Source organism: Perognathus longimembris, chromosome 28, assembly GCF_023159225.1.
Source record: "Perognathus longimembris pacificus isolate PPM17 chromosome 28, ASM2315922v1, whole genome shotgun sequence".
Taxonomy (NCBI): domain Eukaryota; kingdom Metazoa; phylum Chordata; class Mammalia; order Rodentia; family Heteromyidae; genus Perognathus; species Perognathus longimembris.
The window spans coordinates 12,026,356-12,048,897 of NC_063188.1; the positions used below are offsets into that span (position 1 = coordinate 12,026,356).

At 42.0% G+C, this 22,542-nt stretch overlaps 1 protein-coding gene across 5 annotated transcripts in view; it reads left to right on the forward strand.

The window, feature by feature from the left end:
• The first annotated feature begins 5,414 nt into the window (after positions 1-5,414).
• Arhgef6 (Rac/Cdc42 guanine nucleotide exchange factor 6) overlaps positions 5,415-22,542 on the forward strand; it is a 117,769-nt gene continuing 100,641 nt past the window's right edge. Inside the window, exons 1-2 of one of the 5 annotated variants that reach the window (XM_048336946.1) lie at positions 5,415-5,670; positions 6,806-6,889. In XM_048336946.1, coding sequence (XP_048192903.1) covers positions 5,506-5,670; positions 6,806-6,889 — 249 coding nt within the window. In that variant the 5' untranslated portion in view covers positions 5,415-5,505. Of the gene's footprint in view, positions 5,671-6,805; positions 6,890-16,372; positions 17,107-22,542 lie in introns of those variants that run through there. The other 4 variants (XM_048336949.1, XM_048336948.1, XM_048336950.1 and 1 more) reach the window with 4 other exon arrangements.

A 22,542-nucleotide genomic window follows, 5' to 3' on the forward strand; every position in this document is an offset into this window, starting at 1 on the left:
ATTGGTTTGTCTTTTTATCCTTTGTATTCCCTTTCCCTTCCCTAGCTCCAGTACATATATATATGTATATATATATATGTATATATATACATATATATATATATATATATATATATAGTATCTAGGGTACGAAAACCAGTTACAGTGATATCAGGGGTCAAACCATGGGAAAGAAAGACAAAAGAAAAGGGCATGATTTCTCATGGTATGTTGAAAATAACAACAACAATGATAAACCACTTGTTTCCATAACTTGGAGTTCATTTCACTTAGCGTCATCTTATGTGTTCATAAGGGCATAGCTATTGAGTTATTGTCACAAAGAAATTTAAACAGGGAAAATTTAATGTAAGGAATAAACAAAAACAGAAGACTGAAGTATTGAGGGAAGGAAAGTGAGAAGAAAAGGGAAGTATGAAAGAACAGAGAGAGTGAGCGCATGTAATGTAGAATAGCTGATAATATAACAATACTGCATCATATTTCATACCTCTAAGCTGTGAGAACCCTCCTATCCACCAGGGCTGAAACTAGGTCTTGTTAGAGAAGTCACATCATGCTAAGGCAGTGGAACTTGCTGGAAATAGATTCCTCTGCTATGCTACTTCACAAGGGAAGTGTCTAAACAGACACCATGGATTACAGAACCACCCAAGGGTAGTGCCAGTGAAGGCTGCTGCCAAGTGTGCTTGGGGAAGCCAGAGCAACACAAGATTGGTGCAAGAAAAGCTGGGAGCTTAGCGAGAGCTTTGTGGAGAGACCATAGCAGAAACAGGAAGTGAAGTTCTTCTTCCTTCTTTGTCTCCCCACTATAGCTTACTAGTAAACATTGCAGCGAGGCACTGGTTGCTCAAGCCTGTAATCCTATCAGCTCAGGAGATCTGAGGGTGGAGGTTTGAAGCCAGTTTGAGCAGGAAAAGTTCACGAGAGTCTTATCTCCAATTAACCACAAAAAAAGCCAGAAGTAGAGCTTTGGCTCAAGGGGTAGAATGCTAGCCTTAAGCAAAAACAAACAAAGAAACAAACAAAAAACACCAAACAAAACCAAACAGAAAAACTCAGGGATAGTGCCGAGGCCCGAGTTCAAGCCCCAGAAGCAGCGCACGCGCGCGTGTGCGCAGCGCGTGCACACACACACACACACACACTACATATGTAACATTGCATCAACAGAAAGTTTCTTTTATGAACTGTTACATTGTCAGAACAGGCATAAACATGATCTGAGAGGTGATAAAATTGTAGTCATAGGAGGTTAGACAACTGAGTGGATATGATGTTGGATTGGTTTTCATGTGGCTATTGAAATGAACTAGAAAGCCCAATGCCAGTGATTCACACAGAGTTACTCCAGAGTAGGATCATGGTTTAAACACAGCCATGGCAAAAAAGTTTGTGAGACTCATCTCCAATCAACTACCCAAAAATCCAGTGGGAAAGTGCTAGCCTTGAGCAAGGCCCATGCTTAGCACTCAGGCTGAGTTCAAGCTCCAGTACTAGCACCAAAAATGAACTATTGTGGCTGGGGGTATGGCCTAGTGGCAAGAGTGCTTGTCTCATATACATGAGGCCCTGGGTTCGATTCCCCAGCACCACATATACAGAAAATGGCCAGAAGGGGCGCTGTGGCTCAAGTGGTAGAGTGCTAGCCTTGAGCAAAAAGAAGCCAGAGACAGTGCTCAGGCCCTGAGTTCAAGCCCCAGGACTGGCAAAAAAAAAAAAAAGAATTATTGGCAGAAACTGGAGTAGAATAAAAGGTTATAAAACAAAGCATTTCTTCAAATATGACCTTAGTCTATGTGCAACACAATAAAAAGTGGGGGACTTGAAAAAAGTTACCCAGTTCCATATATTAGGTAAAAAGTACATTTCTTTTTGGACAATGTCACCCCTTCCCTCGCTCTTTCCCAGATTTTTCCTCCCTCTTCCACCTACACATTGTATAGTTCAATTTCAACATAGTGTCCAGTCAGTACCATTGCTGCATTTGTTCACCCTTTTCCCTTCATTTTGTGGGGGACTTTTTAAGTACAGGTTTCACCTCCCTGCTAAAGATCTTCTGCACTAGAGATGTGGGAATAGAGCTTTAACAAGTGCTCCAGCAGATTTGACATTTAAAAAGGAACCAATTATGAACATTTTAACCACATAAAAATAAATAGCATAACAAGTCCCAGTGTACCCAATATTCAGGTTTTAACAAATGTTCACATTTGCCTTATTTCATGCAGATCTTCTTATTTTGAACAAAATGTTACCTTTTTAGTTCAAGTTCCACTTTCATTCCCTTCTTCCGGTATCACTCCCAGGAGGTGATCATTATGATACTCTTGTTTGTCAATCAGTGCTTTAGGCAATGAAGAGCTTTTGAGGGATATTAACAGTAAAGGTGTTTTTGGAAAATCAGCCAGACTCTCTGCTAGAGACTTCATTAGGATGAGACAGAGCAAGAGGAAGAAGGTTCAATGGCTCTGAGGATGTATGGTCTTACACTTTTGTTCTTTATACTCATAATTTTCTATTTTTTTTTTTGCCGTTCCTCGCACTTGGACTCAGCTTCTTCTTTTTCTTTTTCTTCTTCTTTCTTCTCCTTCTCCTCCTCTCCTTCTCCTTCTCCTTCTTCTTCCTCTTCCTCTTCCTCTTCCTCTTCTTCTTCTTTTGCTCAAGGCTAACACTCTACCATTTGAGCCACAACATCACTTCCGGCCTTTTCTGTTTATGTGGTGCTGAGGAATCGAACTCAGGGCTCATGCATGCTAGGCAAGCACTCAACTGCTAAGCCACATTCCCAGCTGCTAGAGCAAAATTTTGATGAGGAGTTGGGAAAACTGTTAAAGTGACATATAAATGCATGACCAAGTAGGTCATATTTTGAACTTTAATTTATCAACAAATAAATTCTGTTTTTTATTTCTGTTGTATACATTTGACCATGGGTCAAAGTCAATAAAACTTCTGATTGACTACATTTATTTTGTTTCTAAGCCAAAACATATGGTGGTCAAATATTTATTATAGAACTATAGATAGGCATATAACATTAATGAATCTCAAAATAATAGTGTTGAGTTATAAAGCCACACAAAACCAGTATCATACTGTATTCTTCCATTTATATCAGATTCTTAAAAATACAATCTAGGGCTGGGGATATGGCCTAGTGGCAAGAGTGCTCGCCTCATATACATGAAGCCCTGGGTTCGATTACCCAGCACCACATATACAGAAAATGGCCAGAAGTGGCGCTGTGGCTCAAGTGGCAGAGTGCTAGCCTTGAGCAAAAGGAAGCCAGGGACAGTGCTTAGGCCCTGAGTCCAAGGCCCAGGATTGGCCAAAAAAAAAAAATACAATCTAACTGAAAGATACTGAAGTATGGTTGGTGGTTGCTTGTGATGTAGAGATGAAGGAATGCAATAAAGGGTCAAAATGGTATATCGACACTTTTGGGGGTGATAAAAAGTTTATCTGCATTGTGTGTGTGTGTGTGTGTGTGTGTGTGTGTGTGTGTGTTATTGTATCAAAAGTATATATATGATTAAAATCTATTAAAGCAATGCAAGCACTGGCAGTTTATGCCTGTAATCCTGGCTACATAAGAGGCAGTTTGGGTGGAAATATCTATGAGTCTCATGTCCAATCAGAAAGCTGGAAGTGGTTGTGTGGCTCAAGTGGTAGAGCACCAGCCTTGAATGGGAAAAGCCAAGCAAGAGCTTGAGGGCCTGAGTTCAAACCCTAGTACTGGCACGCATGCACACATACACACACACACACACACACAATCAATGACCTCATGCGATTTAAGTGTATGCCATTTATTATGTATCAATTGTATTTCGACAAAGTCACAAAATCATTTGCAAGGGAAATGTCTATTTTTGTGCCATAGTAAAAAGCAAACAAAAAGTCCTGGTTATAATCAGGTAGTATATATATCAGGAACATAATCTAAATACATTCATGTCTTCATTTAGTAGCTCTGAACATCTCCACTGTGTACCAGACACTCTGCTGGGTACCGAGACAGATAAGACTCATGCTCTATGAAGCTTCTATGTGGTGGAGCAGACAGATCCACAAATAATATTAGTAAAATATGAGAGGTTGGTATGACAGAATAAGAAGGGACAATGTTGAAAATGTTTATTAGGATTCTGTCAGCTGATTATTTAGTAGATGCCTGCAGCTGTGTTGAAAAGGTCCTGAAGTTTAGCAGCAAAGAGCTGTGACTGTCTGGGTAGCTTCCAAATGTGGGGATGGGTAGCCATAAAAACAGTATGTATTTGTCCACTTAAGGTGGAATTATTGAAGTTGGCCTTATGATAAATGTCTCAATAGTATGACTATTTTAACTGGTGTAGAACATGTTTGAGGATAATAGAGATCTTTTGTTATAGACTAGTTTTATTTCAGAGCAGCATTTTAATTGCAAAGTGTTTCTTGTTGGGGAAACACAAACCATCCAGTCTGTAGTGTAGACAGAGAATAAGTACTCTTTTGTTCTCAAGTGTTCTGTTTCCGAGTGTGATTTACTCACTTTATGTGACTGTGTCTGAGCCTTTGCTTAGGGTATTGCAGCTGGATTGTGTAGTGGAACCAGGTCCAGAAAAAGAATTGCTAAAGAATGCAAGTAAACAGGATGTCAGATGTTATCCTTAGCCTATTTCCCTAAACATAGCTTTTTGGCTGCAAACTAAAATGCCATTCTCCTAGCTTCTGCTTATACACAATGATGGCTGACAGCAGGCACAATCTTCATTTGCCTGGCACATTGTCACCATGCAAGTCAATGTGTTTTGCAAGGAGTGCTGGTGACACATACATATCTCTGTGTCTGAAGACATCCGGCCATTTCTTGGCGGGTAATTAGCACAGTCTACCTAGGTCTTTGAGCTCTCTTGTGCCAGCACAGTTAGTGAGAAGCTCATATCTGTCTAACTTAAGAGCCAATTGGCATCTTTTTCCTAATAGAAGCCAGATTATCACCGAGCTAGACTATATTGACAGCATTTTCCCAGACTGGCCCATGAGTATTTCATTTCTAAGATCCCCTGAAGTGCTAGTTTACCTCTCTTTTCCACAAGCCCTCGCTTTCTTTTCTCTCCTCCCTCTCCAACATCCTCCTCCCTTCCTTTCTTTATAGATTCTTACACTGTTTGGAGTTTTGAGGCTCTGTGTGTGTGTGTGTGTGTGTGTGTGTGTGTGTGTGTTCCTTTTATTTTTTTTAATCCTCATGAATTTATTTTGCAGGCTTTGAACATAAAAATCAATGTTATCTAGGAGCTTTCTGTCGATTTTTAGCTTTGTCTAAATCTTTGATTAAAAACAACCCCCACATTTTGAGTGGGTCCCACTGTTGTTTCTAAAAGTTGTTTTAAGCCTTTGCTCTGCAAGTATCAGAAGAGAACTCATAAAAAGGAAGAGAGCACTAGATGCAATCACGGATGTGGCTTCATACTTGCAACTGCCCCAGATAGTGGGTCCTAAGAGAGTAGACTAGCCTCCGGAATGAATCCAGAAGAGCGAATTGTGACATGGCTGATATCTTTGGGAGTTTTGGATTCCCCCAAAAAGATCATCTGTGATCCGGAAGACTTCTTGATGTCTTCACTGAAAAATGGAGTAGTACTGTGCAAACTGCTCAACAGACTTCTGCCTGGCTCAGTGGAAAAGGTAAGGCTAATTTGCCATATCTTTGGGGTTGTTTACCACAGAGCAGCAATAAAACTCTTAGATCTTTTTCTGTTCCCTAAGTCATGGGACTCTTCTACTTTAATGTTTAAGAGTTGGCCATTCTTACTGTGTTTGTAAGTTGAAAATATCCGAAAAATTAAATGCTATCCTTTAGTCACTGCTCTAACCCCAAATGCTACACAATGTTACACCACTGTTATACCACGGGCAACAGAGAACAGGAAAGTATCTATATGACAAGTGTGCGGGCTCGTGGAGGTATCTGTTACAGTTCCCTGTGCACTACAGACATGTCTGTATAACAGTTTGTCTAATAACTGATGTCGATTTTGGTCTTCAAAAAAATCTATTGAGGAAGGAACCAGTTAGGAACTAGAAGAAAGAATCCAAAATGTCACATATGGTTTGTTGGGGGGGGGGGAGACAGAGACAGAGAAATCAATATAGGTGTTAAATGCAAGAAATCAATCTAGGTGTTAGATGAAATGTGTGTTCAAAATGAAACTAACGTTACTCTCAAAAAAAATCAAAGATTTTTTATATGGGAAGCCCATCATAACAATGGATAATTTCTAGAATGGGTACTTTAGAGAAGTTTAAAGATACAGTCCTACAATTGTTTTCTTACACAGCATGAAATGTGACTATGATTCTAGCATTTCTTGCCTTCTTGGATTGGTTTCTATTTTTTTTATTGATCAAATAGATTTACTTGTAATTTTTTAAACTTGAGCAACAGATAAAAAAGTGATCAAATTGAGCAGCCAATATGAAAAATAACAGCAATAAATGATCACAGGGAGGGGAGAGGAAGGTAATAAATATTGCTTTCTCTCTTGAAAGCAAGAACCACGCTTCAAAAAATAGTATCTGTCTTGTTCTCCGTATTTTGCTATCACCACACTTGGCTGAAGGTATGAGAAAACATTTAGAATAGCTTGGTGGCATTTGAAACAAAAACCCAACTGTTTAGACATTTACATCATTTCCTTCAGTGGTTATTTCTCTTCCTGCATTGATAGTGCTTCCCTCTAGTTCTGAGCAAATGGTGACTTACAGTTTGCTTTGACATAGGATGGCCATCTCCAAGTGATATTTGACTATGTTTCTCTAGTACTGTCTGGAGCCCCAAACGGAAGCCAGCTGCCTCAGCAACATCAACGAATTCCTGAAAGGATGTGCATCTCTGCAGGTGGAGGTGAGCCTGATACTCAATTGGCTTGCTTTTTTTTCCTTCTACTCGGGACAAATTCAAGTTGAAATGAATGGTTCACAGTGGTAGGCAGCTTGGGTCAGTCTTTTCCAGAACCAGTGCCAAAGGAAACAAAATCAAATCAACATTCAAACATACTGTCATTTAGCTAGATGCCTGTGGCTTATGACTGTCATCTTAGTTCTTCAAAAGGCTGAGATATGGCGAACTGAGGTTCAATGCTAGCTCTGGGCAGAAAAGTAGGCAACACTCCATCGCTAATTAACTAGCGCCAAACGTTGGGCTGGAGGTAGGGCTCAAGTGGTAGAGTGCCACTTTATGAGGAAAAAGCTGAACTGACAAGGCTATGACTTCACATGGATGCTCGTCTGTGTGCACGCATGCGCACACACACGCACATACACACAAGTACAGCACCAAGCTCTGAAAGCAAATCCTTTGCAGGCATACTTCCCTAATAAGGATAACACAAAATAGGCCATTGGCTGTTGCAGAGGCTTACTGTGATACCCCTAAGTTGGGAAGAGAAGAACGGCTTTTGTCACTCTTTCACATTAACACCTCTAAATAAAGGCCTTAAAAAGCTAACAGTAGGCTGAGGAGTCGTAGCTCACACCTGTAATCCTAGTAGTAGTAGTAGTTTGAGCATGGATTCAGGCCTCAGATTACTTGTTTCAATCTCAGCTTCCACTCACTAGTGAGGCTTTGTGATATTAGGCATGTTACTTAAATACACCTCTATTCCTTGCTCACCCCATCTGTAAAATGAGATTAACACCTCTCTCATAAGATTGCTATGCATTCAATTCACATACTTTTTTTTTGGATAGTACTGAGGCTTGAACTCACTGCCTGGGCACTGTCCCTCAGGTTTTTTGTTGTTGTTTGGTTGGTTTTATTTATTTTTTGTTCATGGCTAGCATTCTACCACTTGAGCCACAATGCCACTTGTGGCTTTTTCTGAGTAGTTTAGTGGAGATAAGAATCTCATGGCTTTTCCTGCCTGGTCTGGCTTCACACGGTGATCCTCAGATCTCAGCTTCCTAACTACCTAGGATTGAGCCACTGGTGCCTGGCTTCTGGATTCGTAAATTGTATTTTAAAATTGTTATTATAAAGGTGATGTACAGAGGGGTTATCATTTTCTGAGTCAGGCAATGCGTAAATTTCTTTTTGAATAATGTCACCCCATTCTTTGCTCTCTTCTGTTTTTCCCTTCTTTCCCCATACTTCTGGCTTTTTTGGTGCTTAATTGAAGATAAGAGTCTCACAGATTTTCTTTTTTTCTTTTTTTTTTTCTTTTTTGGCCAGTCCTGGGGCTTGGACTCAGGGCCTGAGCACTGTCCCTGGCTTCTTTTTTGCTCAAGGCTAGCACTCTGCCACTTGAGCCACAGCACCACTTCTGGCCATTTTCTGTATATGTGGTGCTGGGGAATCGAACCCAGGGCCTCATGTATACGAGGCAAGCACTCTAGCCACTAGGCCATATCCCCAGCCCCTCACAGATTTTCTTGATCAGGCTGGCTTTGATCCAGGATCCTCAGGTCTCAGCCTCCTGAATAGCTAAGAGTACTGGTGCCTGGCTTGAATGATCACATTTTAAGTCCTTAGAAGAGTACCTATAACATACAAAGTATTCTTCTAATTGTAGTTATTTATTACTACTACTAGTAATCATGGTAGTTTTGTCCCTGATAAACTTAGCTTCCTTTCCAATGTTTCCTAAAGTTAACCCTAGTATCAAGTTATACCTGTCTCAGAATATCTTGTCCCAGCCTCTGTTACTGTCCAATCTGAGAGCGCTCTGTCTCTCTGTGTCTCTTGGGCTTCAGAGGTAGCTGTGGCTTCAAACTATTTGGTATCACTTAGAGAATCATGTCTATTATGGAACCTATTTTCGTTTTTTCTTTTAAAAAATTCAAATAAAAACATAATGAAGTTGCCAGTGATTTCTGTGCTTGGAATCTGCCAGAAGGAATACTAAGCTTTGCAATGCTAAGAATACTAGATGAAACAGAAGCAGCATCTGGGGTTTGGTATTGTTGAGGATTTTTCTGATAACTGAAGCTTACTCCTTTAAGCACAAATGTTGGAAATGTTTTTATCCACTTTGGGTAGAAATTTTACTAAAAATGTTTTCATCCACGTTGAGTAGAAATCTTACTAAAAAGTGTATTATGATTTTCTATCTTCTTAAAACTATGCACTGAGCATATTTTCATCTTTCTGTGTCCCTATCCCTCTTTCTGTCTCTGTCTCTGACTCTGTCTCTCTCTCCTGATAATTTGGATTGACCTAACATGATAGGAACATTGGAATAAGGCAGTATGTGGCACTGTGGTTACTCGCATGACTCCCTTAGATTCCTAGGTATGAGTTAGAGCCTTAGCTTAGTCATTTACAAACTGTGTGACTGTGATAGTTACTTGGCATGTCTATGATTCTCTTTCCACATCTGGATAACGGAGACATTAACAATATCTACTGCAGGGGGTTATTTTAAGGACCAAATAAAAGGATGCATCTAAAGCACTTAATAAATCACTCCACATAAATATGTACACTAGCTGTTTACTGTTACATGATTACCAAGCCTTCTTGGTACAGCTGTATGAAAAATGATGCCTGTAAGGAATATGTAGGAGCTAGAACCCTGAGTAAGGGCTCATTAAGGTCTGCAGCTGAAGGCTGATCTTGGGAACACCAGACAGGCACGTGTGTTGAATATCCAGTGTCTGGTTTCCAGCTAGGTAGGAAACAGACCTAAGTATAAGTGCTAGCACCTTTCCTGAGAGAGTATCCTTCAGGCCCAGAATGCCTAGCACAGTGCCTGGCATAGGACATGCCTGTTGCATTCCTGTTGACTCAATAAAACTTTAAATATATGAAAAGCAAGAATAAGCAGATTGACTCCCCACAACACGAAGCACAGTATTAGTTGTCTAAGAAAGACTGCCAGCTTGAGGCTGGGGCCATGGTTCAAGTGGTAGAACAACTTGCCTAGCCAAGTATGAAGGTCCTGAGTTCAAATCCCAATACCACACACAAAAAAGATTACCAGGTTAAAATGATCTGTTTGGAAATGCAGGAGAACGGAGTCACAGATAAAGAACTATATTGACAAATTGAAGATTGGACTCCTCTGGAAATTTAAGAACACATTAAACATTTTCCATCCTCTGGGTGGCCTTTGGCCTTTTCCAAATGAGCTCCATCTGTGTGGGGCTATGGCTGCAACGGCTTAGGGACTCTAGAGTTAACATAGATGGTAACTGATGAGGAGAGTCAGTTGAGACATCTAGGCACATAAATGATCTCTGAAACACCTCTCTACCTTTGTCTTTTCAAATACAAAAGTTGTTAAGTGTGTGTGTGTGTGTGTGTGTGTGTGTGTGTGTGTGTGTGTGTGTGCATGTGCTTGAACTCAGGGCCTGAGCACTGTCCCTGGCTTCTTCTTGCTCAAGGCTAGCGCTCTGCCACTTGAGCCACAGCGCCCCTTCTGGCCATTTTCTGTATAAGTGGTGCTGGGGAATTGAACCCAGGGTTTCATGTATACGAGGGAAGCACTGTTGTCCCTAGGCCATATCCCCAGCCCTTGATGCTTCTGTTTTTTTTTAAAAAAATTTTGTTGGGCTGGGGATATAGCCTAGTGGCAAGAGTGCCTGCCTCGGATACACGAGGCCCTAGGTTCGATTCCCCAGCACCACATATACAGAAAATGGCCAGAAGCGGCGCTGTGGCTCAAGTGGCGGAGTGCTAGCCTTGAGCGGGAAGAAGCCAGGGACAGTGCTCAGGCCCTGAGCCCAAGACCCAGGACTGGCCAAAAAAAAAAAAAAAAAAAAAAATTTGTTGGTTAATTATAGATAAGAGTCTTAAGAAAAATTTTTGTGCCTGGGCTGGTTTTGAACTGTAACCCTCAAATCTCAGCTTCCTTAGTAGCTAGGATTATAGGCATGAATACCAGTACCTTACAGAATTGGTTAAATTTTGATGAAGTCGTTTACCTGTTTTTTTTTTTTTCAAATTTTTATTATCAAACTGATGTACAGAGAGGTTACAGTTTCATACGTTAGGCATTGGATACATTTCTTGTACTGTTTGTTACCTCCTCCCTCATGCCCCCTTCCTCCCCCCCTTTTCCCTCCCCCCCGCCCCCCCCGTTTAACTGTTTTTTGTTCTGTTTATACTTTTGGTATAATCTAAGAACCCCTTTCCTAATCAAATGCCTTGAAGGCTTACTTTTTTTTTTTGCCAGTCCTGGGGCTTGGACTCAGGGCCTGAGCACTGTCCCTGGCTTCTTTTTGCTCAAGGCTAGCACTCTGCCACTTGAGCCACAGCGCCACTTCTGGCCATTTTTTATATATATGGTGCTGGGGAATCGAACCCAGGGCTTCATGTATGCAAGGCAAGCACTCTTGCCACTAGGCCATATTCCCAGCCCAGGCTTACTTTTTTTTCCCTTCTGTGTTAGTTTGAGCTCTTACATCAAGGTCTTTGATCCATTTGGGGTTATGTATATGGTAGGAGTTATGAGTCTTATTTTGTATGTGTACATATAGGTTTCTTAGCATCATTTAATGAAATGACTTCCATTTGACTGATTGTAACGTGTGTGTGTGTGCGCGTGCGCGGCGTGTGTATGTAGGGAGATACTGGGGCTTGATTTCAGGGCCTGGGTGCTGCCCTTTAGCTTTTTTATTTTGTAGTATAAGGCTGGTGGTCTACCACTTGAGCCACAGCTCCACTTCCAGAATTTTGGTGCTTAATTGGAGATAAGAGCCTCATGGGCTTTCCTGTCTGGGGTAAATTCAAACCATGATCCTCAAATCTGAGCCTCGTGAGTAGCTAGGGTTCCAAACATGAGCTGCCAATTCCCAGCATTAATGTAGCTTTGCAGTAAGTTTTTAAATTCTGACACTGTGAGCCCTTCAACTTGTTCTTGGTTTTCAAAGTCATTTTGGCTCTTCTAGATCCCTTACATGTCCAGGTGAGTTTTAGGACCAGATAGGACTTTTTTTTATTAAAACCAAAAATCAAAACAAAACAAAACAAAAACCAGCCAGCTTAGCTGAGATCTTAACAGGGATTGTGCTCAGTCTGTAGGGAAATATTGCCATCTTAATAATATTGAATCTTTGACTCTACAAACATTGAATATCGGGCCAGGAATGTGGCTTAGTGGTAGAGAGCTTGCCTAGCATGCATGAAGCCCTGGGTTCAATTCCTCAGTACCACATAAACAGAAAAAGCCTGAAGTGGCGCTGTGGCTCAAGTGGTAGAGTGCTAGCCTTGAGCACAGAGAGGTTCAAGGACAGTGCCCAGGCCCTGAGTTCAAGCCCCACAACTGGCAAACAAACAAAGAAACAACAACAACAAAAAGCATTGACCATTTTTCCATTTATTTAGATCTTCTTTAATTTCATTCAGCCATGTTCTTTAGCTTTTGATGCACGGGCCTTATACCTACCTTTTTGCTTTAGATTATTCTGAAGTCTCTTCTTTTTTTGCCAGTCCTACAGCTTGAACTCAGGGCTTGATCACGGTCCCTGGGCTTATTTAGGTCAAGGCTAGCACTCTACACAATGCCACATCCGGCTTTTTCTGTGTATGTCCTACTGAGGAATCAATCCCAGGGCTTCATGCATGCTAGGCAAGCACTCTACCACTAAGCCACATTCCCAGCCTCAAAAGTCTCTTATTCTTGATGTTATTGCAGAAATTGTTTTCTTAATTTTGGATTTTTCCACTCAAGGGTAGAAAATACAGTCAATTAAAATTATTAGTATGTATTAGTTGTTCACAGGGTTTTGTTTTTTGGCCAGTCCTAGGCTGTGAACTCAGGGTCTGAGCACTGTCCCTGGATTCTTTTTTTGCTCAAGGCTAGCACTCTGCCACTTGAGCCACAGCGCCACTTCTGGCCATTTTCTGTATATGTGGAGCTGAGGAATCGAACCCAGGGCCTCATGTATATGAGGCAAGCACTCTTGCCACTAGGCCATATTCCCAGCCCCTTCACAGGGGTTTCATTGTCCATTTCCATACATACACACAATGTACCCTAATCACCCACCCCCTCCACACTCTTCCTCCTCTTTGTCTTAAAACAGGACTTGCAAAACCCCCAAAACAAACAAACAACAAAAAATACCCAACTAATTTCAACAAGTGTTTTTTTTTTTTTTTTTTGGCCAGTCCTGGGCTTTGGACTCAGGGCCTGAGCACTGTCCCTGGCTTCTTTTTGCTCAAGGCTAGCACTCTGCCACTTGAGTCACAGCGCCACTTCTGGCCATTTTCTATATATGTGATGCTGGGGAATCGAACCCAGGGCCTCATGTATACGGGGCAAACACAGTTGCCACTAGGCCATATTACCAGCCCCTCAACAAGTTTCATTGTTCTTTTTTCTTACATACTTGTAACTTGTTTGGACCATATTCACTCTCCTTTCTCCTCTGTGTTGCCCCTCTCCATCCACTGAGCAGAGCCTGTTTTACTGTACTATCATTCATTTTTTCTTATTTAGTCTATTATTTCTTATTTAGTCTATATTAATTGTACAAAAGGATTTTTAAAATATTTTATTATTATTATTATTATTTGCCAGTCCTGGGGCTTGGACTCAGGGCCTGGGCACTGTCCCTGGCTTCTTTTTGCTCAAGGCTAGCACTCTACCACTTGAGCCACAGCGCCACTTCTGGCCTTTTCTGTTTATGTGGTGCTCAGGAATTTGAACCCAGGGCTTCATGCATGCAAGGCAATCACTCTACCACTAAGCCACATTCCCAGCCACTACAAAAGGGTTTTAACTTCTCTTTCCTCATCCTCTTTAACCCTATATTGTTCAATAGCTTTCAGTGAGGTTCTTTATGCTATCTTCATACATAGACACCATGTATTTTGATATTGTCCATCCTTCATCATTCTGTTTCTTTTCCCCTCCATCTCCCAGTCACACAGCTACACTCATATTACCACATATATACACATACATATATAATATGTGCATATGTCTATGCACAAAAATTATGCACATTTGCCATTATTCTTTTTTTCAGATGACTGGAAATTTATTGGAGAAGGGGAGAGTGACCTAATTTTGCAGGTTGCAACATCCCATTGAACTTTGGCTCATGTTCTTTTTCTTGCTATTATTCTTGAATCGTCTTTTGTTGTAGAAATGGAATTATTGTGTCAAGGTTTGATAGATAATCAGAAATTCTCCTACAAAAATGTTACAAGTTTCAGTCACGTCAGTAGTGTAGAAAATATCTTCTTTTCAGGTTTTTTGACAATATTACTATTTATGTTTAATGTTTGCTAGATATTAAATGGTACTCCTGGGGCTGGAAATATGGCCTAGTGGTAGAGTGCTTGCCTCATATACATGAAGCTCTGGGTTCGATTCCTCAGCATCACATATACAGAAAATGGGCAGAAGTGGCGCTGTGGCTCAAGAGGTAGAGTGCTAGCCTTGAGCAAAAGGATAGTGCCTAGGCCTTGAGTTCAAGCCCCAGGACTGGCAAAAAAAAAAAAAGAACACCAAAAAACAAAACAATAAATGGTATTCCTTTGTTATTCTGTGACTTACATATCATGATTGTTAAAGAATCTGGATATCCTCTTATTCCTTTTAAAACCTATTTCTTGCTTGTGAACTGTTCATATCGTTCCTATTTTCTTTTTTCTTTTTCTTTTTTTTTTTGCCAGTCCTGGGCCTTGAACTCAGGGCCTGAGCACTGTCCCTGGCTTCTTTTTGCTCAAGGCTAGCACTCTGCAGCTTGAGCCACAGCGCCACTTCTGGCCGTTTTCTATATATGTGGTGCTGGGGAATCAAACCCAGGGCTTCATGTATGTGAGGCAAGCCCTCTTGCCACTAGGCCATATCCCCAGCCCCTATTTTCTTACCGAATGGAGAAGTAGAGAAAATATCCTGTTCTCACGCAAAAACTTCCTAGAACAGATGGAGCTGCCCTTGTTTCTAGGTAGTGTCACTAATGTGACCAGGAAGTCTTTCCAGTAATGAGGTCTAACAACTGTACTTTCTTTGATGTGTTTTGCTCTGGGATTTAGTGGGAATCAGGCCCCATGTAATTCTCATTCATTGGTTGCGTCTTGTGTTGTACATTTCTGCCTGTTTTTTTTTTTTTAGGAAGCAGCCACCAACTGGGTCTATGTCAGTTCTAAGCCTGGGGCTTTCCTCTCCTTTGCCACTAGTACTACCTTCCCATTGTCAGGGGTATCCTGCCTTCTCCTGTGCTTCTTCTGGGCCCAGGTAACTTTGTAAAAAGATGTTTTGTTCATGAAGGGTTTCACTGAATGAATCTGAGATTCTGCATGTAAGATTTCCTTCTGTCTGTCTGTCTGTCTGTCTCTATTCCTCTTTTTCCTTCTTTCCTTCCTTCCCATACCAGCTGGTAGCAGTATGATTTTTTTCCTGTGTCCCCACCCCCTCACTCCCTCCTGTCTCCCTGAGTCACTCCATCTGCCTTGTCACAGGAACAGAATGGGTGCGCTCCCTAAAGTGAGTCTTGTGGGACAGACGATTTGCCATTTCCCAGGGGCTCCTCAGCAGGGAGGCCTTCTGGAAGGAAGGCAGCTCTGCTAATGATTGTGGTTGCCCAGGGTACATTTCTCCCCTAGCCAGGTCCAGCTCTTAGCAAGCTGGCCTCCCTAGAGGCCCCGGCATAAAGACCAGGTGACTAGCTTGTTCACTAGACCTCCTTTCGAGCCGCATGGCTGCCATGAGTGTGAAATCAGAATCCTCAACTCTAGGCCTCAGTCAACTCATCTGTAAAACGACAAGCCTATAGTAGGGATTGGGTAATGGCTAATGGTCCCTGCAGTGCTTTTGACTGGCCTATTTCCATTAGTTTCTACTGGCTAAAGCTTTGCATATTTAGCTGCTCAATTTGACTAGTAGGTAGACTAAAGAGGATTTTGATAAGTTGTTTTCTTCCCGTTGAGTGAATCCGACACCCCTAATGGAATTTCCAGGAGCTGATTAAATGTTATTGTGACTCTGGCCATCTAAGTCTTTTAGTGACTGCATTGTATGACTTCATATGAGGTGACAAATATCCTTCATCTCTTAGGAACCTTTTTCTTCTCTCTCAGAGACGATTTAATTTAGGGGCCTGCCATAGGAGAACCCAGGAAAGAGAAGGGAGGCATGTGAAGGACTACCAAGTGTCTTTCTGCTTAGGTGTCATCTCCCCACTCGACAGCTTGGGGGATTCCGAGTTGTGCGTGAGGGTAGGAAGAGGAAACTGGCCAGCACCGGGAACAGCTAGCTAGTCTGTGTGTCTGGGTTTCACGCCCGAGGCTTTGGCAGGCCAGGCGCCCGTAGCCCTGGGCATGGGACTCAATTGGGCGGCAGCCACATGCGCAGTGTGGCCGCTGCCTCCCCACCGCACCTTTGGCTGCTGCCACCGATACCCTAGTTGTCGCTGCTGCTGCTGCTGCTGCTGCTTTGCCCTGCGCCGCTGTCACTTCCAGTTCCTACTTCTCCGATCCAGGTCCGGGTCACTGCTTCCCCACTGCTAGCTGGGTCCCTCCAGGCCGTTCGCCCTCCTAGGCTGTGCCTACAAGCGGCAGGAGGTCAGAGCAGCCAGCTCAGAGGGGTGTGTGTGTGGGGGGAACCTCAGGGACAGGCGCTCTGGGGGGATCCAGTCCCCTCCATTAGCAGCCCCGCGTGCCCACACTGGGCTCACTGCCAACGCAGCCAGCGGGGCGCCCTTCCCGCACCCCGATTGGATTCGATGGTCCTCCCCTCTGTCTGCTTGATCCAGCTCCAGCAGAAAGAACTTGAGGGCAAGAATCTCCTTTAAAAAAGGAAAAAAAAACAAGGCAGCGATTCCGCGGACTGGAGAGGCTGCCGGCGCGGCGCTGCACGGAGTTTGGCGACGGGCGCCCCCCTCCTCGCTTGCGTCCAGGAGCAAAGTTGCAGCCGCCCCTCCCCGCCGGGGCGAGCCGAGCTCAGCTCGCCAGTTCCTCTGTGGTGGCGGCGGTGCGCAGGCAAAGGGTCCCAGCGCTGGCTCCGGGGAGCTCGGCTCCCGCAGCCTTGGCACGGACTCGCTTGGCCGCCCCCGGGCCCTGTGACACGGAAGGGCGAGCCGCTTCTTCCACGAGCTTGGTGGCGGCAGCGGCGCGGCTGGAGGGAGGAAGCCGCGGAGGACAGACAGGCGGGCAAGCCGCGGAGCCAGGTGACCTGCCCCGGGGGGGGGGGGCATGGGGTCAGGGGAAAGGCGAGCACTCCAGGGCCTCGGACTGCGGGCCAAAAGACACCCCCCTTCCCCGGGAGGAGCTGTCCTGCCTCCTCATTCCTGCGATTCCCAGCCCCAGCCACGGGGTCCGTTCTCTGCTAGGGCCTCTCTGGTGAGCTCCTGGAATCTTGGGGGGGGGGGGGGGCGGGGGAGGGTGCAGGGGCTCAGGACGCAAAGCTAGGACATGCCAAACTTAGGGGTGAGTTGTCCAGCGGTGCCTACAAGGCTTGCATTCAGACCAGATTCTTTCTCCCAGAACCAGAGCAAGACTTAACTGTACTATTTCTGATAGCAATATGATGCCCTCCCAAGCCCCGACATCCATCCATCCATTTGGGGATGTTTTACCTAGGTCTATCGCCGAAAGGATTGGTGCATGGCAAAGAACTGTACTTTACAAGGTGTTCCAAAGTGCTCTAGTTAATGTGTACTTTTCATTTTCCAGTCATTTAGGAACCCAACAGGTATTCTAGCTATTTTGTTTCTTAGCTCTACAGTAAAGAGAACCCTCAAGTTTATTTGTCTCTTCAAATACCTTCTATTTTTATTTCTCGTTTGCTAGTGTTTGGGGATGTAGGGTTGATTTGCATGGTTTTCCCCCCCCCCCTTTTCTTAATGGATAGTGGGAGTAAAAATATAATCAAGGGATTTATTTTTCCTGTACAAACAATGCATATTTTGATCAGTAAAAGCGTCATATTAAAAAAAAACCCTCATAGAATAGGCTAATTTCGCTTAGTGGTCTGTAAACTATTAATAATATTTAAAGACAAGATTCCAAGGTCCGAATTGCTTTTCTAACTTATATTTGCCTGGAAAATATAGTTTGTCCTTGAACTTCCTGTCTTAATTTTGACATTGGCCATGGTAAGAGGATCTCTGATGACATCATTCGCTTGGACTTCAGTGGAGGTATTCCCAAAGATTTCTCTTCAGCAAAGTATTATGGTACATGCCAGGCCATGCTGCAGTCCCTTCTTACATAAGCGAGCTTCGGGCTGTGTAGTCTCAGGGTATGCTTTAAGCAGTTAAAACAAAAGAGTGTCTGTGTCTGTTTCTGTGCAGCCTGAGTGCCCAGGGAAAGGGCTGGAGTTTTGGACAAAGTAAATTTCCAGCTAGTATTCTCAACTTGCATTTCTTTGGTGCTTAAGTCTTTGAAGGCCTTCTGCTTCTCCTATCTCAAATTCACAATGTCCTTCTAAAGGATCTATTACTTTCATCTGACCAAGAAACAAAAATTGAGTTAACTAAACTTGTAAATCTGACCTTGTAGTAGAATGAGAATTCTCACCCCAAATCTTTTTCTTTCAGCCCAGATTTTTGTGGCTTGTTTTCTTTCAAATGTGGCAATTTTGTACCAAAGTGTTTCATTTGCTACATTTTCCGGCCAGTAGGTCTTCTGACCTTTTAAATTTTTTGGAATTCATTTTTCCAACTCCCATTTTCATCTTATCTTTGCTTGTACAAGGTTGGTGCTGTTGTGGGGGCAAGGAAAATGGCCAAACTTTTCCGTGGCCATCTGTGATTTGCATTTACCAATATCTGCCTGTTCTCCAATCCCACTTGGGAATAGCAAGTGTGCATAGAATGAGCAGCCAGGGCCCAGAAATTTCTGATATTCACTTCATTAGCTCCAGTATGATATAACTTCAGTCACTAAACATTCATTCATTCAGGAGAAGAGATTACAGAGCATGTTTTTTCTTTTTTCATTTCCCATGGTATGTTTACTCATCACTGTGAATTGGAATCTACATGAAAAGGAAGAGGAGCTGAGTGGTTACAGTTTCTCCCATACTTAATATGTTCCAGGTACTGTACTAGGTGATTTAAGTCCACTACCTTCTTTTATCCTCACCATAATCACAATGTGGGGACTGAGGTTTAGGGCTGTTCCTAACCAATGCCTTACACTTCCAGTGTGAAGCTGGGGTACACTGTAATCAGTGATGACCCTCACTCCAGAAAATGTATCTCTTTTGTCAATAGCCAGATTCTTACTTCCCAGAAGCCATTGCTGAATCTAGTGCCTTGATATTTCAACATACTAACCATTATAGTCTTCAAGGGTGCTGTTTTTGGGTTCTGGACTTGAACTCAGGGCCTTAGGCTCTCCTTTGGCTTCCTGATTCACAGCTGTTTTCTCACGTGATTTACCACTTTAGCCATGCTTCCAGTCATGCCTTTTCTTGGTTAATTGGAGACTGAATCTTGTGAACTTTTTTTGTGCCTAGGCTTGCTTTGATTCCTGTAGGTGTGTTTTCTGAGTAGGTAAGATTACAGGTATAAATTACTGGCTTTACTAGGATGGTTAAAAAACACAGATGTCAAGGAGTCTCATCATCAAGAGATTCAGAGTTAGTTGTTTTTAGTGAGGCCGAGTCATGGGTGTGTGTGTGTGTGTGTGTGTGTGTGTGTGTGTGTGTGTGTGTGTGTGTATGTATGTGTATATATATATATTTCTAGCTTTTTACCATACACTCAGGAAGTTGCACAAATAGTAAATATTTAGTTTGATGAGTCTTCATAAACTGAATTTACACATATAACATGTACACAGATGGAAAAAAACAATAGTAGCAGTACCCAGAATCACCCTTGTGTCTCTTCCCATTCACTACCACTTAATATGGGCACTGCCAACCTGACTTCTAAGATAATGAATTCTTATTTTTTCTGTTTGGTACTTTATCAGAGTGAAATCATATGTACTCATTTTTATAAGTTTTCTTCCTTTCAGCATACTATTTAGACTAGTTATCCATGTCATTGCAGGTATTAGTAGTCAATTTTTTTTTATTGCCAAGTGGTATTCCATTGTATGGATATGCCATATTTTGTTGTTCCATTCACTCACAAATAAACATCTAGATTGCTTCCAGGTTTTGTTTTCCATGTTTTGGTTGTTATTAACAATGCTGCTTGAAATGTCCTATGGGTCTTCTGGAGAACACAGATTCACAGTTATGGCAAATTTATGTGCAGCAGGGGAATTGCTAGGTTATAATATATATATATTCAGTATATTTCCCAAAATTGTTAAACCTTATGATTATGTTTTGAAAGTTCTGAAAGTGATTGTGATATGCATCCAGAATTGACAACCATTTCCCTGCGTTATCCAGATTTTAGCAATCTATCTACTTCAAATATAAATAAAAAATATAAATATAAATCAATAAATATAAATATAAATAACTATAAATAAAAAAACAGATACTTGCTTTCTTTCTGCCTCAGACCTGCCAGATTAACTTCTCTTCTGGATCAGGCAGCTGGATCAGGCATTTCCCCATAATCCTTTGTGCCAAGGACACCCTGCATATTTATGCCTGCTACGGTTATCTGTCAATATTTCTTTTCTTTTCTTTTTTTTTTTTTGGCCAGTCCTGGGGCTTGGACTCAGGGCCTGAGCACTGTCCCTGGCTTTTTTTTTTTTGCTCAAGGCTAGCACTCTGCCACTTGAGTCACAGCACCACTTCTGGCCATTTTCTGTATATGTGGTGCTGGGGAATCGAACCCAGGGCCTCATGTATATGAGGCAGGCACTCTTGCCACTAGGCCATATCCCCAGCCCATCTGTCAATATTTCTATCTGCTGGTTTGAGAACTTGTCAAAGATCGGAACCAAGTTTGGTCATCCTCAGAATTCTACCATTGAGTATAGAACATTTGATATGATCAAGTACTCAGAAAATGCTTATTAAGTAAGTGGTTAAATAAGTGTTTGAGTAATCAGAGATCTGGGCTTAAAATATGGTGCTCCTCTTTGCACCATGACATGTTATTTGTCAGAGCCTTATTGCTTTTACTTATCTCAGCCTGTTAGCATTATGGGTAACATTGTTGTTTATCTCCCAAACTAATTATATATGTAGAAAATCATATGAAATGAAGTAAGGTATATGGAAATGTTTTGTAAACTGGGCATAGCATCTAAATAGGAGGTCGGGGTAAAGGGAGAAAAAGGGCTGGATGTATGTGTCTACACTTCACATAGAAGAAATAACTTCAATAGCACATTAGTAATGGACACAGAAAAACAATCAAAACTGAACCTGAGGTTCTTTGATGTGAAGTGGGTGCATCGCATGTGAATAGAATTTGTTTCTGTCTCTGCCTTGGTATGCACTTGATTCTTAGCCATGGTAAGCTGCTTTGTCCTTGAAAAACAATATGGCTAAGAGCTTCAGCATTGGACTTGGGCTGATCTATGTTGGCTATTTAGTAGGTATTGGTGAACATCCTAGGTGGTAGTGGTAAGGAATACCACTTACAAGGTAAATAAACTAGAGTTAAATGAGAAAACCAAGTAAAGTACTTAACATAGTGCCTGGTATCAAAGTGAACTCTCAATAATAGCTAGTTCCCAATTAGACTTTCAATGGACTCTAGTATGCTATAAATGGTACTGCATTATCAAGGAAAAAAAAGTTTACTTGGTTCAATAATATTGAGATAATTCCATTTAGTAAGAGAGCCATTGCTTTTTAGAATGATCTCTTCTTGAAATCATAACATTATAAACAAATTTGGGTTCAGGAAGGACAAACTGTGGGGTTTCCAAGACTTCTGAGGTTTTTCCGTTAGTTACACTGTGGATTTAGACAGGGATGAAACATGACATTGGAAAATAACTAACCAGCCATCTTGTGTCTCAGTTCCATGCTCTATTTAGCAGAGACTGCTTGTTTTGGGGAAAAAAAATTAAAAAAAGCAAAACAAAAGCCCCAAACAGACAAAGTCAACAGTAAAAGCCCTGCATAGTTTTGGATCCTTAACGTACCTCTTTGGAAAGCAAAACAGAGCTGGATGTTTTGGGAATTATAAAGGAATTGTGATGTCAGGCTTGGCCCCTGTGTTCAGGCTTAACTGCAAAAATTAATCCTTTCAACACTGAGCATCGCTCCTCACTAATTGAAGTGCTCCCCCCCCCAACTTGAAATCCTCAGTTCTTCTCAGCATAGAAAATAATTTGAATTTCGAGTTGATTGAAATGAGTTTCACATTATTTATATAAGCATACTTAATTTGTCCATTGTATTTAGGAGACTACCTAAAGGCAGTTTAAATTACAATGATATAGTAGTCCAATGGTATTGATGGAACACACACTGGAATCGTAGCTGTTTCTTAAAACTCAGAGTTTTACGAGCTGATTGTTACAGGCCTTGTTCTCTCTCCTGCATATTGTGTTCTTGTTACTCTCAGTGCTCAGCAAGGGAATTTTTTAACTGGCAAAAACAATTTGTATGTGGTTTCCTTTAAACAACCTAGGACTAGAAATATGTTTGGGGATCCAGTTGTAAAGAGGAACTGGGGAAGACAAAACAGCTGAATTCTTCAGAGACTATGAATTATTCAGCTGTTAACCAC